This window comes from Sceloporus occidentalis, unplaced genomic scaffold, assembly GCF_023333645.1.
Source record: "Sceloporus occidentalis isolate IW3139 unplaced genomic scaffold, rSceOcc1.0.p SCAF_4, whole genome shotgun sequence".
Lineage (NCBI taxonomy): Eukaryota > Metazoa > Chordata > Lepidosauria > Squamata > Phrynosomatidae > Sceloporus > Sceloporus occidentalis.
In genome coordinates, this window is record NW_028316984.1 from 33370127 (window position 1) to 33384628 (window position 14502).

General features: G+C 36.5%; 1 protein-coding gene across 1 annotated transcript in view; it reads left to right on the top strand.

Annotated features, from left to right (window-relative positions):
- The window catches only part of TTN (titin), a 317246-nt gene that overhangs the window by 147330 nt on the left and 155414 nt on the right, over positions 1 to 14502 (top strand). The window contains exons 122-140 of the mRNA XM_089523020.1: positions 221 to 298; positions 686 to 754; positions 973 to 1029; positions 1212 to 1295; positions 2046 to 2147; positions 3297 to 3464; positions 5457 to 5516; positions 6296 to 6379; positions 6947 to 7012; positions 7315 to 7395; positions 7764 to 7847; positions 8863 to 8946; positions 9233 to 9307; positions 10917 to 11000; positions 11173 to 11411; positions 13113 to 13176; positions 13396 to 13482; positions 13684 to 13761; positions 13968 to 14042. Of these exons, the coding sequence (XP_089379146.1) occupies positions 221 to 298; positions 686 to 754; positions 973 to 1029; positions 1212 to 1295; positions 2046 to 2147; positions 3297 to 3464; positions 5457 to 5516; positions 6296 to 6379; positions 6947 to 7012; positions 7315 to 7395; positions 7764 to 7847; positions 8863 to 8946; positions 9233 to 9307; positions 10917 to 11000; positions 11173 to 11411; positions 13113 to 13176; positions 13396 to 13482; positions 13684 to 13761; positions 13968 to 14042 (1719 nt within the window). The remainder of the gene's footprint in view (positions 1 to 220; positions 299 to 685; positions 755 to 972; positions 1030 to 1211; positions 1296 to 2045; positions 2148 to 3296; positions 3465 to 5456; positions 5517 to 6295; positions 6380 to 6946; positions 7013 to 7314; positions 7396 to 7763; positions 7848 to 8862; positions 8947 to 9232; positions 9308 to 10916; positions 11001 to 11172; positions 11412 to 13112; positions 13177 to 13395; positions 13483 to 13683; positions 13762 to 13967; positions 14043 to 14502) is intronic.

The window sequence follows — 14502 nt, forward strand, 5'->3', positions numbered from 1 at the left end:
GCTAGGATGGAAATTTCTATTTTTATGTGGATGCGAGAACTGGTAACTGCTGGGAATGTTATCCAGAGCAGCTTCTGGAAGCTGGGCCGAGCCATTTCTTTGCAAACAACTGTAATCTCTTCCTCCATGTCTCTGTGTAATCACTAACAACTGGGTGTTTTTGATCATCATATACCACTCCTGATGTGATTCTGAAAATCTGGTTTTAATATCTTTCAAGTGCCTGAAGTACCAAAGCCAGTCCCTGAGAAAAAAGTACCTGCCCCCATTCCTAAAAAAGTGGAACCACCAGCCAAAGGTATGATAACATAGCTGATAAGCAGCTTTCCTTCACTGTTATTTCAAATACCATTTACTGTATCTGACCTTTCTTGTGAACAAATCTGAACAACTTAACAACTCCATATCTATGTTTTTATGTTGTAATTGTTGTTTCTCTATATTGTTGTTGCTAAATTAAATCTTCACAAGTCTTTGATTAAACACAATGGTCTGAAACTTCTAATAGGTGCATTAATAATGCCACCCTTGCGTTATTTCATGTATATGTTCAGCAGTTTAGCTGTGATTAAAGTGTCCAATTCCAATGTACTTTAGTGATCTCACACATTGAGAAAAGCAGATCCCACTTCACTTTGATTAATAATATTAGAATTTAATATTGTTAAACCTGATCTTTTTAAAGTTCCGGAGAGAGCAGTTCCAGAAGAGAAAGTTCCTGTCCCAAAGAAAAAAGAGGTTCCCCCAGCCAAAGGTACAAGATTAACATCTGGATATTCGGGTGGGTGGGCTGTCTTACCATTCTTTTATCCCTCTCTTTGTCATTCTTCTCAGTTTTATGTGTGTCTAGTCACACCACACTTAATTTGTGTCTTATGCAGTACATGCTTGTGGATGTTGATGATCTTGATTGTAATTATAATGATAGTCTCTACATATTCTTATATATGCTTCTTTTAAAATTATTAAAAGTACCTGAAGAAAAAGTACCCCGACTACGGAAAAGAGAAGAGGCTCCTCCAGCAAAAGGTATGCTATCTTCCTTTGAAACAAAACATAATGGAATAAAATCAGATCACCCATGTGTGTGATGTCCTAGATGTCTTTTTAAATATTCAAATCTCTTCACTATAATTTAAATTTTAATTTAAGTACTTTTGTTCTTACGCCTGTCTCTTTGGAAATTCTAAAAATGAATGATCTCTTTAAAGTGCCTGAAGTACCAAAGAAAGTTATCTCAGAAGAAAAAGTAGCTGTTGCCGTTCCCAAAAAAGTGGAAGCTCCTCCTACCAGAGGTATGTTCTGTTCGTTCTTTCTTTATTCCTTGGACACTGCTTCAATAATTCTATTGTCTAAAGGAGCTTCTTCTTTTGTCTTTTATGTTGATCATAATTTCTCTGTTTTGCATGGTGTCATAATACTAATAACAATTCAAGATATCCTTGTGTTGCCAGGGTGGAGGCAGGGTTTGTTTATGTGTCTGTTTTGTGATACTATATTAGCTTTTTTTAAAAAAAAATGTTGCTTGTTAAAGAGAATATGCAGTTTACTTGTCATTTTTGTGTGTTTTGATTGCATCAATTCTTAGATAAATATCTTCAAAGAACCTGCCTTAATCGTCAGTCAGTAGCGATGGAAAGAATATTTGAAAATATTTTTAAATGGTCTAAAAATGTGTCTGACAAGAATCTTCACAGTTTGAGACGTATTTTGCACAAGAGTCACATGTGGTTGTTTTGAACAGAAAACAGTATCTTCTGTGCTGAATACAACTTAATGTTTTTGCACAGAAATATTGTTTTCTGCTCAGAAAATGCAGTTTCCTGCACACACAAAAAATATTATTTTCTTTGCAAAACAATCACATGTGAATTTTGCACATTGTCCCAAATTGTACAAGTCCCAAATTATAGATAGCCTTTGAAAACTATGGTTTTTGAAGACTTTCTTGCAGTGGGAAGAAATTTAGAGAAGAATTACATCCGTTTTAGTCAGGAATGTTACCTATTTCAGTTAAAATTTCACATATTTAATGTCTTTCAAAGTGCCCGAGGTGCCAAAGAGAGCTGTTTTAGAAGAGAAAGTATTTGTTTCAGAAGAAAAAGTATCTGTTTCCATTTCTAAAAGAGCAGAAGCTCCTCCTGAAGGTATCTTGAAAGTAATTGCAGTTGTGAGAGACTTAATCATTTTGAGGATCTTTTGGTTGTCATTAAACAAATGTTTGCTTGTTTTGCTCTTCACATCTTCCTGTTAACACAGATAGTTAAAATACTGTGTTTGTGTTTGTACGTATTGAAACAATTATACATGTTAGAGCATTTTGCACCCAGACAGTATTCCCAGAGAAAGTATATTTTCTCAAGTCCTGTAACATGACCAAGATGATACAGGATAGGTCCATATGCCAGTTTAAGGCTTGGGCCTGAAGAAACAAGTGGAAAAATGCAGTACTTGCATTCTCTCAAAACTTGTGGAAGTATTACTAGAAGACATTTTACAGTATTGGAATAAACAATGGAGAAAGGCAATTCAAACTATGGGCCCCAACAGATGGGCCAAAATAAAGCTGCTTTGGGTTACTTTGGAGGTATGCTATTTAAATGATGCAGGCATCCTAAGAGGCCGGAAACCATGCCAAAGCCATGCTCTAGTCTTAAGGACTGGAGCACAACTTTGGCGCAGCTTCTGGCCTCTTAAGATGTGTGTGTCATTTAAACAGCATACTTCCAAAGTGACTCGAAGCAGCTTTATTTTGACCTGTCTGTTCAGGCCCTATATGTGCAAATTCTGGATGAGTTTGTGTAAATGGAGAAAATTTTTGAATCTGTAATCCAGAATGGGGTTTCTTCTAGTGGTTCTAATCCATTATTTTTGTCTCTTCTTATACAATATGCAAATAAATCAACATGGACAGGGCATTTATAATATACAAAGGCCTTCTTGCATTAATGCTGCATCCGAATATCTGAAAGGAGCACTGTCTATTATAAAGACATAATAATAACACATGATCTCACAGATTAGGAGAAAGTCTTAGCAGACCAGATATACCTTTATAATGCTTAATTCTGACTTAGTTACTTTGCTGTTGGTTTGTACCTGCAGTGGGAAAGTTCTGACATTCTTAAAATTCAAACTGATACCAAGCATTCATTGTGTGTGTGTATTTTTGTGTTTAAGATCCAGTTAATGTCCTTTGTGTGCATGTTTGTAACAACTAAACTGACAAGAATGGTTACATAGCACCCCTTAATAGCAGTGTTAAGAAAATAACCTCCTCTTTAAAATGTCAACAGTGACAAAATGGACTGAACAAGTGGAGGAAGAACAGGTGGAGGAAGAAGAAGGAGAGGAGATTCCTTATGAAAGAGAGGAGGAGACTTCCTATGAAAGAGAGGAGGAAATTTCTTACAAGAGAGAGGAAATTTCTTATGAGAGGGAGGAAAAGATCTCAGAAGTGTCAGGTATGCCACAATTCAAAGGACAACTAATGTCAGTGTTGGTGGGACAGACATAATGTTAATGCAGTTTTGAAATTAAATACTTTTTATGGTGCTCATAATGATTGGTCCCATTTAGAAATGTGTAGGTTAATCTGAATACAAGGTTAATGAGTAAATTTAAGACTAAGAGCATTGTCTTTCTATTTTTAAGCTTCTAAATCACGTTAACACTGGTTTAGTAAAGGGCTGAATAGCACTGTTTCAACAAAATCAACACAGGACTGGGGTTGCTGACCCCTTGATATTTGTGTATATAATGTATTCGCAGATAAGACTTTATGTGAACAACTGTACACAGGAAACTGTTCACGTTATCTGAATGTCTTCCAAACCAAGGAACTGTGTTCAGATATATAGCTCTAAGTTCCTCCTACAGAGATCTCACTGTACATACAGATATCAGAAGACAGGGCATGCCAGTATGGTCCTTCTCCTCATCCACATATTGATTCGAAATTCCACCACTTATTTTGAACAGGGCTTAAGCCTTTCCTGCTGTAACTCCATTGCTGTTAATATCTTCCTTTTACTATTTTGTAGTTCAAATGAGAGGGTCACTATAAGTTAGAAATGACTTGAAGGCACACAATAACAACACTCATATATTAGCCACATACCTTTCAATAAAGCAGAAGTACCTGGAATGTAACTTAAGAACTCTCTGTGGTGTAAAAATGTTAATATCAGAACAAACACACACACATTCACACACACATATATCCTAATAACTATGCATCTTAAATATATATTAGTCATCCATATATGAGAGTAAGTGTGGTGTAGTGGTTTGAGCACTGGACTATTTCTCTGGAGACCAGGGTTCAAGTCCTTGAGCACCTCTCTGCCTCAGAGGAAGGTAACGGCCAACCTACTCTGAACAAATCTTACCAAGAAAACCCCATGATTTGTTCAGAGCAGGTTTGCCTTTGCCTCCCACTCAGGCTGAGAGACTAGGGACCGAAGCAGACAGCCTGGAAGGAGCAGCCTCCTGAAGTGGGTTACCACAACAGTTCCCAACAGGCCAGCATCAAGAGTAAATCCACTCCTTTTTAGGCTGGCTTTTGCTGTCTCAATGTGGCTTCGGAGTGGTTTCTGAATGCTTTGGGGGCATGCATCATCTAAACACCACACCACTGAAGCAGCCGGAAGCTGCATCTTTTGGCCTGTCTGTTTCGGCTCTATGATAAACTATTGTGAACAACCTTAGGGTCACTATAAGTTAGAAATGACTTGAAGGCACACAATAACAACACTCATATATTAGCCACATACCTTTAAATAAAGCAGAAGTACATAGAATGTAACTTATTTTGAAAGCATTGCCTCAAAAGCAACAAAGCCACATGGCATGATCTAATATGGCATGTAATGGGGGGGGGGGGCTTTCAAAATTTATTTATTTTATTTCTTTAAATAAATGTATGAGATAAAACTCATGACATAATCTTTTCAAGGGGGATGGGTTTAGACCATCTTTGCTGAAATTACTACTTTCTTCAGAGGGAAGTAATTCCATTCCAATAGATATCATGTTCTATAATATAGTGAAAAGAAAGAAAAAAAGTACATAAATAAATAAACGAGTCATTTATATGAACCGAGCATATACAGGCTGTTGTCAGGGGCCCAGTCCAGAAATTTTGGCAGGCATATGTCTTTTCTATAGCCAATAGAGAATACAGTAGTCTCCTGCATTTAGTGGGCATAGTGCCAGTTCTCAGTAGAGAATGCATCTGCCAACATAAATAGAAAACAATGGCAGACCCAAGGAAGGAGTGTGATTGTCTTACTGAAAATTCATAGCATTTAGTGGTGGTGATGGTGATGACATGTCTCTGTGTGTGTGCGTGTGTGTGTGTGTGAGAGAGAGAGAGAGAGAGAGAGAGAACTTCATCAATGTTCTTATGCCAACATTCAGGCAGGACAATCTTAATCCTGCCTTTACTTTGACAGAGGAGGCCTACTACGCTGAGGAGATAGTACATGTTACTGTTCCCGAGGAAGTGCCACTAGGTAATAATATTCCAGTAACTCTCACCATAAAAGTATAAATTCTTCAGTATAGAAGTTTGGAAACTGTTTGCCTCATATACTTTTTTGTTGTAGTACTTGGAATATTGCATTATTATTATTATTATTAACCTTTATTTATAAAGCGCTGTAAGTTTACACGCTTCTTTCTTTCTTTCTTTGTTTCCCACTAATATCCATGTCTCTTTTGTTTGGCTGCATTTTAAAGACATACTATCATATTTTGAACTGAGTCCAATTAATGTTGAAATATCTTTACCAATCATGGCCTGGATCCACTGTTTTTTTCATGCCAGCAGAAGCTTTGCCTCTCCTCAGAATGTCATTGCCAGCGGAAAACAGAGGGGATTAGATATCCTTCCTTACTGATTTCCTGTTCTCTCAGGAATCCCCAGTGTCATCACCCAGATGGTTCTGGAAGGTTCATCAATCCTCCAGAACACATTTTCCAGAGAACATCAAGAATTGCAATGGGAGGGGGGGCACAAAAGATTATCTCTTTCCCTGTTCTATCAGTGGAAACGCTCCACTGAATGAGAAGCTGTCTGTGGAATAGCAATCCTGGATCCAACCCAATGGCTCATCTTAATTTTTTTTAAACCATCCCCTGTGTCTTTTTATTCAGCAGTACAGATTAATATAGGGCTTATTACATCTGTGTATTTTTATTTTTCAATATGTTTCTTCATTGGGCATTTGTGACATTGGGTGCAAAGACACACACAAACATAAATATTGATCCTAAAATATTCTCTCTAAAGTCCCAGAGGTTCGGAAGAGACCTGAACCAGAAAAGAAAGTACCAGTTCCTGTTCCCAAGAAAGTGGAAGCTCCTCCAGCTAGAGGTATACATATAAACAGCTTCTTGATGAATTTTAAATGTGAATTGTACATTTAAGATTGAACATCTTATTTGTCTTTTTAAACCAATGTGTGTTTTAACTGATGTCTTTTAACTGATGTTGGTCTGTTAATTGTTGTTGTTCCCCACCTCAGTCCATGGGGAGAGGCGAGTAAGAAATTATTTTATTATTATTATTATTATTAAATGTTTTTTGTTGTTGTTCCATCATCTTATCTTGGGGGGAATGGGTGATATAGAGGACTTTAATCTCTTTTGCATTAAGCATCTAACAACCTCCTTAGGTGTTTCTTCAATGAAATGTATGTGTGTCTACTTCTCAATATGTTCTTTCCTAATGGTATTAAAGTCATTATTATAAAATTATATAATATTTTAGGTTCCCCTAAAATTTAACCTAATACGTGAATTGACATTAATCTCTTTTTGAATTACATGTGCCTTTCTCTAAGCAATTTAGTTGTTTGTTTGTTTAATGACTGTGTGTGTATGTAGGTCTTAATGGTATTAAAATAATACCAAAATGATAAAATTATATAATATTTTAAAGTGCCCAAGAAACCTCCTGCTGAAGAACGGATACTACCTAAAGTAAAAGAACCCCCACCAACTAAAGGTAAATTAAACAAAACAAGTCTTCTCTGTAATGTATTTTGTCTACATATTGATATCTATTCTCTGTGGGTCAGTTTCACTTGGGATAGATTTGTGTTCCATGAACAGTAATATCTTGTGGGATTGTCACCATGTTTTGGGTCTTCTTTCACTTTTCTGTCAATGTTGTCAATTCTTCAGACTTTTGCTGTTCCCTATGTATTTTACATATAATAAAAAATTCCATCAGTATTTCTTAAAAAGAACAAAATCTGTTTCTACCCATTGGAACTGCAAAACATGTCTCTACTTTTTTCTTAAAAGTGACTGAAGTCCACAAGAAAAAAGTAATCACTGAAGAAAAAGTATCTGTCACTAAAAAGGAGGAGGCTCCACCAAAAAGAGGTACATCTAGTTATTAAATCTCTGGAAGAAATATTCTGAGAATTAAATAACTGTACAGATAGTTCAATAAACCATCCCTTTCCCTGACATGGTGAACCACTTTTGACCTTGGGAGCACTTATAAAAAGCAGTTTCTGGAATTGCGTTGGGGAGGGGTAGACAAATAAACAAATAAAAGAAAACATTTTGTGAGACACGCTTGAAGTAACTCTTCTCACCTGTCTTGTTGGTCTAATTATGTTAAATACTCTTTGCTCCCCAATGTTGTTGGTCCCCAATGTCTTTGTAATCCTTTGTTGTAACTGGATTATGTTTGTCACAAATTGAATAATTCCAATTCTCTGATACATAATATCATTAAATTAAAGTGCCAGCTGTACCAAAGAAAGTTGTACCAGAGGAGAAGGTCCATGTTCCAGTTCCTAAAAAAGAGATGGCACCACCAGGTAAAGGTACATTAGCTTTTTCTTAGTGTACAAAAAAAAGTCTGCATAAATCAAGAACAGGCAACTGATAAAGTGGTGAAGAGGCATCTTTACAGGGACAGGATTAAGCTGTTGCAGAGATGTTCTTAACCACTTGTTTTAAAAAGGAGAATCTTATGTATGTTTCTACACCAGCTAGTTTTAACCTTGAAATGCTTTGCACTATTTTCCTCTTTTTTATGGTGCAAACTTTAATCAGCAGCTTAATCAAATAAAGATTTATTTGATGAGGTCCAATTGTAAAAGTCATTTTTAATGTCTTCAATGTGTGTTAAGGGCACTCTTGTTTAATTCTGAAGTTCTTTTGTAATTTGTCTCTATAACAATTCATTACTCAGTTTTAAAAACGTTTAATTTCAGTAGCCACTTTGGTTTCTCACTTACAGCAGCTGCCTAATGCTGATCTGCTACAGCTCATTGCAATGTTTCAGTGTATCAGTTTCTTAATCCATAATGTCTTTTCCAATATTATTTATTATTTATGTCAATTTGTCATTTTCTTTTCCTCTTATGGGTCTTTTGTTTTCTGTTTGTTACATTTCTCTGTAGCTGACGGGAAAAAGATGCACTTGAATACAAACAATCTTCTCTTAATTTTCTACTACATACTTATATCATTATAATCTTTTATTTGATTTGGTTTGTGGTGTGCAAAATCATGATTTTATAGATATTATTTCTATTTAAAATCTATATTGTATGTTTTATATGTTGGTTAAATTATAGACAAGGAGAACCACTTTTGTTCATAGAATTAATTCATGGGTGATATAAGTGTAATGTGGAGTCTGTAGTTTATGCTAAATGTATATGTTTCATATGCTATTGCCATGTTGTTCTCTTTTATTGGAACAATTGTCTTAATTGTGCCTTAGTTTATTATTTTTGTCCATAAGTGTCTTGCATAACTATCAGCACCAACACTTCACAGAGAATAGTTTAAAATCACAGTATGATTTTCTTATAATTACTATCTTTCAAGTGCCAGAAGTTCCAAAGACAGTTGTGTCTGAAGAAAAAATATCTATATCTGTGCCCAAAAGAAAACCAGCTCCTCCAGAAAAAGGTACTTACATTTTGAATGACACTTCCCTATAGATAATTTAATGTGCCAAAACTCTACCTATTAGTTCTCGTATTCAAGACTGGAACCTATCTTTCTCATCAAATATATTTGAGGAGATAGCACTGTAGACACCTCTCTTCATTCTATTTTAATGCTGGAGACTAGTATGTAGACTCCAGTACTTGGTATAACAGTTTGATTGGTCTGGTAAGACTTCTCACTGTGTGCCACAAATAATGTTCCCTAGACTATATATTAAACGTAAATACTCTGTTTTTAACAACAGCAGTGGAAGAGCATTGGGGATATGCAGAGGAAGTGTCTGTCACTCTTCACGCAGAGGAGGACGTTTCATATACAGGTATGAAGTCAAATGGGGGGTGGATACCCTGATCTAAAGAACAATATAGTTTAAAAACAGGGTATCGCCTCAGTTTGAGGGTTTATATGAAGTCAGTATTTATTGCTCTTATATTAGTTTTCTGAAGAAAACTAAAGCTTTGTTATTATGAGTTTTAATAAACAGTAGAACTGGTAACTCACTTATGGGTCCACAAATATAGAAAAGACTTTACTTTCCATAGGAATTCCTGAGGATGCTACACTTGGAAAAATCAGTTAACCAAGAAAAAATGTTTTTGACCTAAAGCACAACTCCTGAATGTTTGATTTTTGTTTAAGAAACAAAGTAGATTTAACAGTATTAAGTACATAATAAACAACAGTTCTTCCTCCTATTCTTTTTTTATTTCTATGACTCCTGCAGTTCTTGCAGCTCATAAAATTGATGGCTCCTCACTCACTCAAGATAGCAAAGTAATTCAGATGCATTGTAAATTTTGAGGAGACAACATTTAGAAAATATGTAGAAAAATCTTAGAGAAATTCAACAGCCCTAACCTAGATTTGATATAGTAAGTTCTTAATGGAATCAAGAGTTCCATTACTTCTACCTATCTGACTTTTGATAGCGATTTACAATTAGAGAATATGTGTCTTATGTCGAAAAATTAATGATCAGTACTCTTATTAAGCACTTTACAAAAATTCAGCCTAAACGATGAGAAAATTGAGATAGTAAAAGAGTTCACATACCTTGACTCAAATATTGATTAGAATGGAGAATGTAGTCAAGAAAGACTAGGATTGGGAAGGGCAGTTATGAAAGAACTGGGCAATATCATTAAGTGTAAAGACATAACTCTTAACACTAAAGTGTGGATCGTTCAAGCCATTGTATTCCCCATCACCATATACGAACAAGAGAGCAGGATAGTGAAGAAAGCAGGTAGGAAGAAAATTAATTCAGTTGTGAAGTGTTGCTGAAGAAGAGTGCTGAGGATACTGTCTATAGCCAAGAAGACAAACAAATGGGTCCTAGAACAGATGAAGCCAAGATGACTAAATTGAGGAGGTTGTAGTTTCGCCACATTATGAGGGGAAATAAATCATTAGATAAGACAATGATGCTAGGAAAAGTGAGAGACAGTAAAAAGAGAGGGAAGACCACATGCCAGATGGTTAGATTCAATCAGAGAGGACACAGGCCTGGGCCTGTAGGATCTGAACAGAGAGACTGAGAACAGAGGGGGTTGGAGATGTCTCATACACAGGGTCACCATGAAATGAAGTACTCAAGGGCAATTAACAACAGCAACTACTACTCTTATTAAAACAGAATCATTCTGTCTGGTGTATCTCTAGGTGATTTTTTTTAAAATACAGATTTTTACAAATTATTTACATACATTCAACTTCTAAAATTCCCCAACTGTTATCAAACATCTGAAAACACACACACAGAGAGAATGCACCTGCAGTACACATCAGAATTGTCCTTTCTCATTCAAATGCTTTTTCATTTTGTCTGGCAACAGATATGTTTCTGCCAAGATTCTTGCTGCTTTTTGTAGTCTTCTGTATGTGTCATTACAAAACCTCTTAAATGTAAATATACTATGTCTTTAAAGTTCCTGAAGAACCTGAGAGAATTACTACAAAAGAAAGAATACCAATATCTATTACCGCAAAAGTGAAGAAACCCCCAGCTAAAGGTATATTTGATGTTGTATCAATATGTGTTCTTTATGTGCTATATGTGTGTGCTGTGTACTACTCCAGTACTTCTGAGTATTCTGTTTTGGCTTAATTCTTACATTACAGTGAATTACAGTGAACTTTTGTGAATATCTCAGCTAAGATGCTTGAAAATTCTTATTTTTAAAGTGTCAGAAGTTCATAAGGCTGTCATCAAAAAAGAAGTGGTCCATGTGGAAGTTCCCCAATATGAAGAGGAGGAGGAGGAGGCTGCACAGTATGAAGAAGAAGAAGAGGTTCCACAGTATGAAGAGGAAGAAACTGTGCAATATGAAGAAGAAGTCACTCAATATGAAGAGAAGATTAGCCGCTATGAGCAGAAAGTAACTCGCTATGAGGAAGAGGAAGAAGTTCCTGAATATGAAGAAGTTCCTGAATATGAAGAAGAGGAAGAACTCCCACCTCCACCTCCTCCAGCTAAAGGTAAAACACAGCTTTCAAGTACATTGGCAAATATGCCTCTTTACTCTTATGTTAGAGACTTGTTTTCTTTTGTTTTGCATCCAATTCCTTTGATTTATCATGAACATTTTGATGATACTTCAAGTGATGTGTGATTTGAGAAGCATGTTGCAATTACATATATCTGTAGTGAAAACAGTGAATATTTCAAAGGATTTGGAAGGTTCCAAAAGCATTTCATCTTGGGGGGGGGGGATCCTTCTCATACCTGTTCTTTGGCTCCATACAAACAAGTGTCAGTTGAACAAACCATCTAATTAACAAGTCAGCTTCTTTTGAAAAACTTGTAATATGGCAGTACAATCCTCTCTATATGTGTGTTCAAATGTTAACCACATTGAATTAAATGAGATTTTTCTCTGGATATATGTATGTTTTATGGAGTTTATCACATGAGGAAGAAAGCAGAAGTTCAGCTGGATATTAGCTCCTTTTTGTTTGCCTTACCACATGAAGTTATAGTCCTTCGGTTCTCTTCTCATAGGAGATAGTTCTAAAAGCAAGTCTTTTTTTTCTAGCGGGAAAAATCTCTTCCACAAAAGACTCACTTTTATGTCCATTTCCCATGGGAAGAGAACTGAAGAAGAATTATGAAGTCATATGGTAGAAAGGCACTACTATCTAGCTGAACTTCTGCTTTCTTTCCTTGTGCGATAAGCTCCTAAGATTAAAATCAGATAAAATTAATCTTGCATAGCACAGTCCTGAGCTTAGCAGTAGCAAAAGAGAATGGAATCAGGAATCAGATGACTAGTGTGAGATGATAGACCTCCTTCCTCCATCACTGTCAACCAATCCTCTCCGTGGATCATGGCAGCAGTAACCGTGCATAGCATCCTAAGAACAAGTGTACATGTACACTTATGCACATGTACACATACACATTGTTTCAGGATTATTGTAGCTAAAACCTTAACTAAAAGCAGCTACATGCTAGCAACAAAATTATTTGAAAATACTATTGACTAAAAATATCATTTGAATCATATTTCCCCTGCCTGTATCCTCCCATCCATCTCCTTGACCTACATCTCCTCAGAAGCATAGAAAAACACAAAGTTGGGAATGGAAAGCTGACATGCAGATTGCAGGCATGTGTTCTGGGCTCCACTCCCTGCTGGATCTGCAGAACTGGCAGCCACCACTGCCATCCACATCAGCTTCTTCCCTGCAGGAGGGAGAAAGGATTCTCTGCACTTCTGTCTCACAAGATTTTTGTTGTGAAGGGAGGCTCTAGGACAACTTAGAGAGCTGCTGCAGTTGCCATCAGATTTTGTGATGACTGTGCAACAGGAGCAAATTCAATGGCTGACACCAAATTTTGGCAATAGTACCAGGACATCCAGTGGCAGTCTGATCTTCAAAGACTTCTGGGTGATCCAATGCTAGAACATTGTCATCTTCATCTCAGTTTCTCCTCTGTCACTTTGGGCAAAATCTACTGTCATGCAAACTGGCTTCTACTCTCATAATTAGATTTCCCTCCCTTCTCATCTCCTCTTTCTCCTTTCCTCTTCACCCACCCCACAGCCTTCCATACTCACAGCCCTCCATTTCATAAGGATTCCTGAATTAATAATAACACAATAATCTTAATTCTGTATCAGACCAAAGGCTTATCCAGATTTGTATTCTGTTACCACAGTGGCCAACTAGATGCAGGACATCAAGGCAACAAAACTTTTCCACTCAAGTTAGTCACCAATTGGTATACAGAGCTTTAGTGCAATTCCCCCTCCCCATTGTTAAGGAGTCCCACCACTCTCACTCCTTCAGATTGACTTATTGTAGGAACCAGGCCTTAGTGTTACAATACAGCTGTCTGCTGGCAGTGTATAGAACTCTTTTGTGTGTCTACATTCTTTTAAATACAACTTGCTATCTTTAAAGTGCCTGAGGTACCCAAGAAACCTGTCCCTGAGAAAAAGGCTCCTGCTGTACCTGTTCCCAAGAAAAAGGAAGTGCCTGCAGTGAAAGGTACATCATGTCTTAATTGATATTCTCAAGTACTTCCCCTCCCCCTCTTTTTCTTAAGTTTCTTGATCTAAGACCATTAGTTGAGGGGGGGGAGAATAATCCTAGACCTGTTTCTAGTAGTGTTGTTAGTTGCCTTTCTTTTTTAATGTGATATGGATGGTGTGGTGTCTTTATCAACAATCTCAAACTATATCTTTAAAGTGCCAGAAGTGCTAAAGAAACCCATTCCCGAAGAAAAAGTGCCAGTGCCTAAAAAGAAAGAGGTCCCACCAGCTAAAGGTAAATCAAATTGAGATTTGCCATGTGCACCTAAATCTAACAGTCCTGACTTGCTTCTGTATTGTTAAATGTTACCTGTTGAGAAATACTGTTCCTCTTCTTTCAAATGTCTTTTTATGTCTGTTTCTTGTGTCTTGAGAGACTCTTCTCTGTCTTACATTGAAACGAAATGGTGTGCTCAAAATATTGTTATTTTTCCATCCAAGTTCCCAAGAAAGTGATCCCTGAAGAAAAGGTGCCTGTTCCAGTACTTAAAAAAGTGGAGGCTCCTCCTGCTAAAGGTACATCAACATCCAGATTATTCTTAGCACTGCTTGTGCATCATTGTGAGCAGTTACCCCGTTACATTAAATCAATAATAAACCAACAAAACAGTAGTGATGTGAGAAACAGCTGGTCTGTACATCCCCTGACCCTATGGGGTTCAGATAAAGTAGCTTACACAGATCTGCTTTTGATTCTTTAGTTTTGTTGCATTTCAAAATGAGAAGAATAAAAACAAATTGCACATTAATGTCTTTTAAAGTGCTGAAAAAACCTGTGCCAGAAGAAAAAGTACCTGTTGCAGTTCCTAAAATACCAGAACCCCTTCCATCCAAAAGTAACTGAAATATTATTCTGCAACTTTAGATTATATTTATATGTGTAACATTTATGTATAACGTGCAAATATGTGGTGAATAGCATTAGGTGCAAGATTAACCATGCTAAAAGATCAGGTACATTCAGCTTGGCATCCAT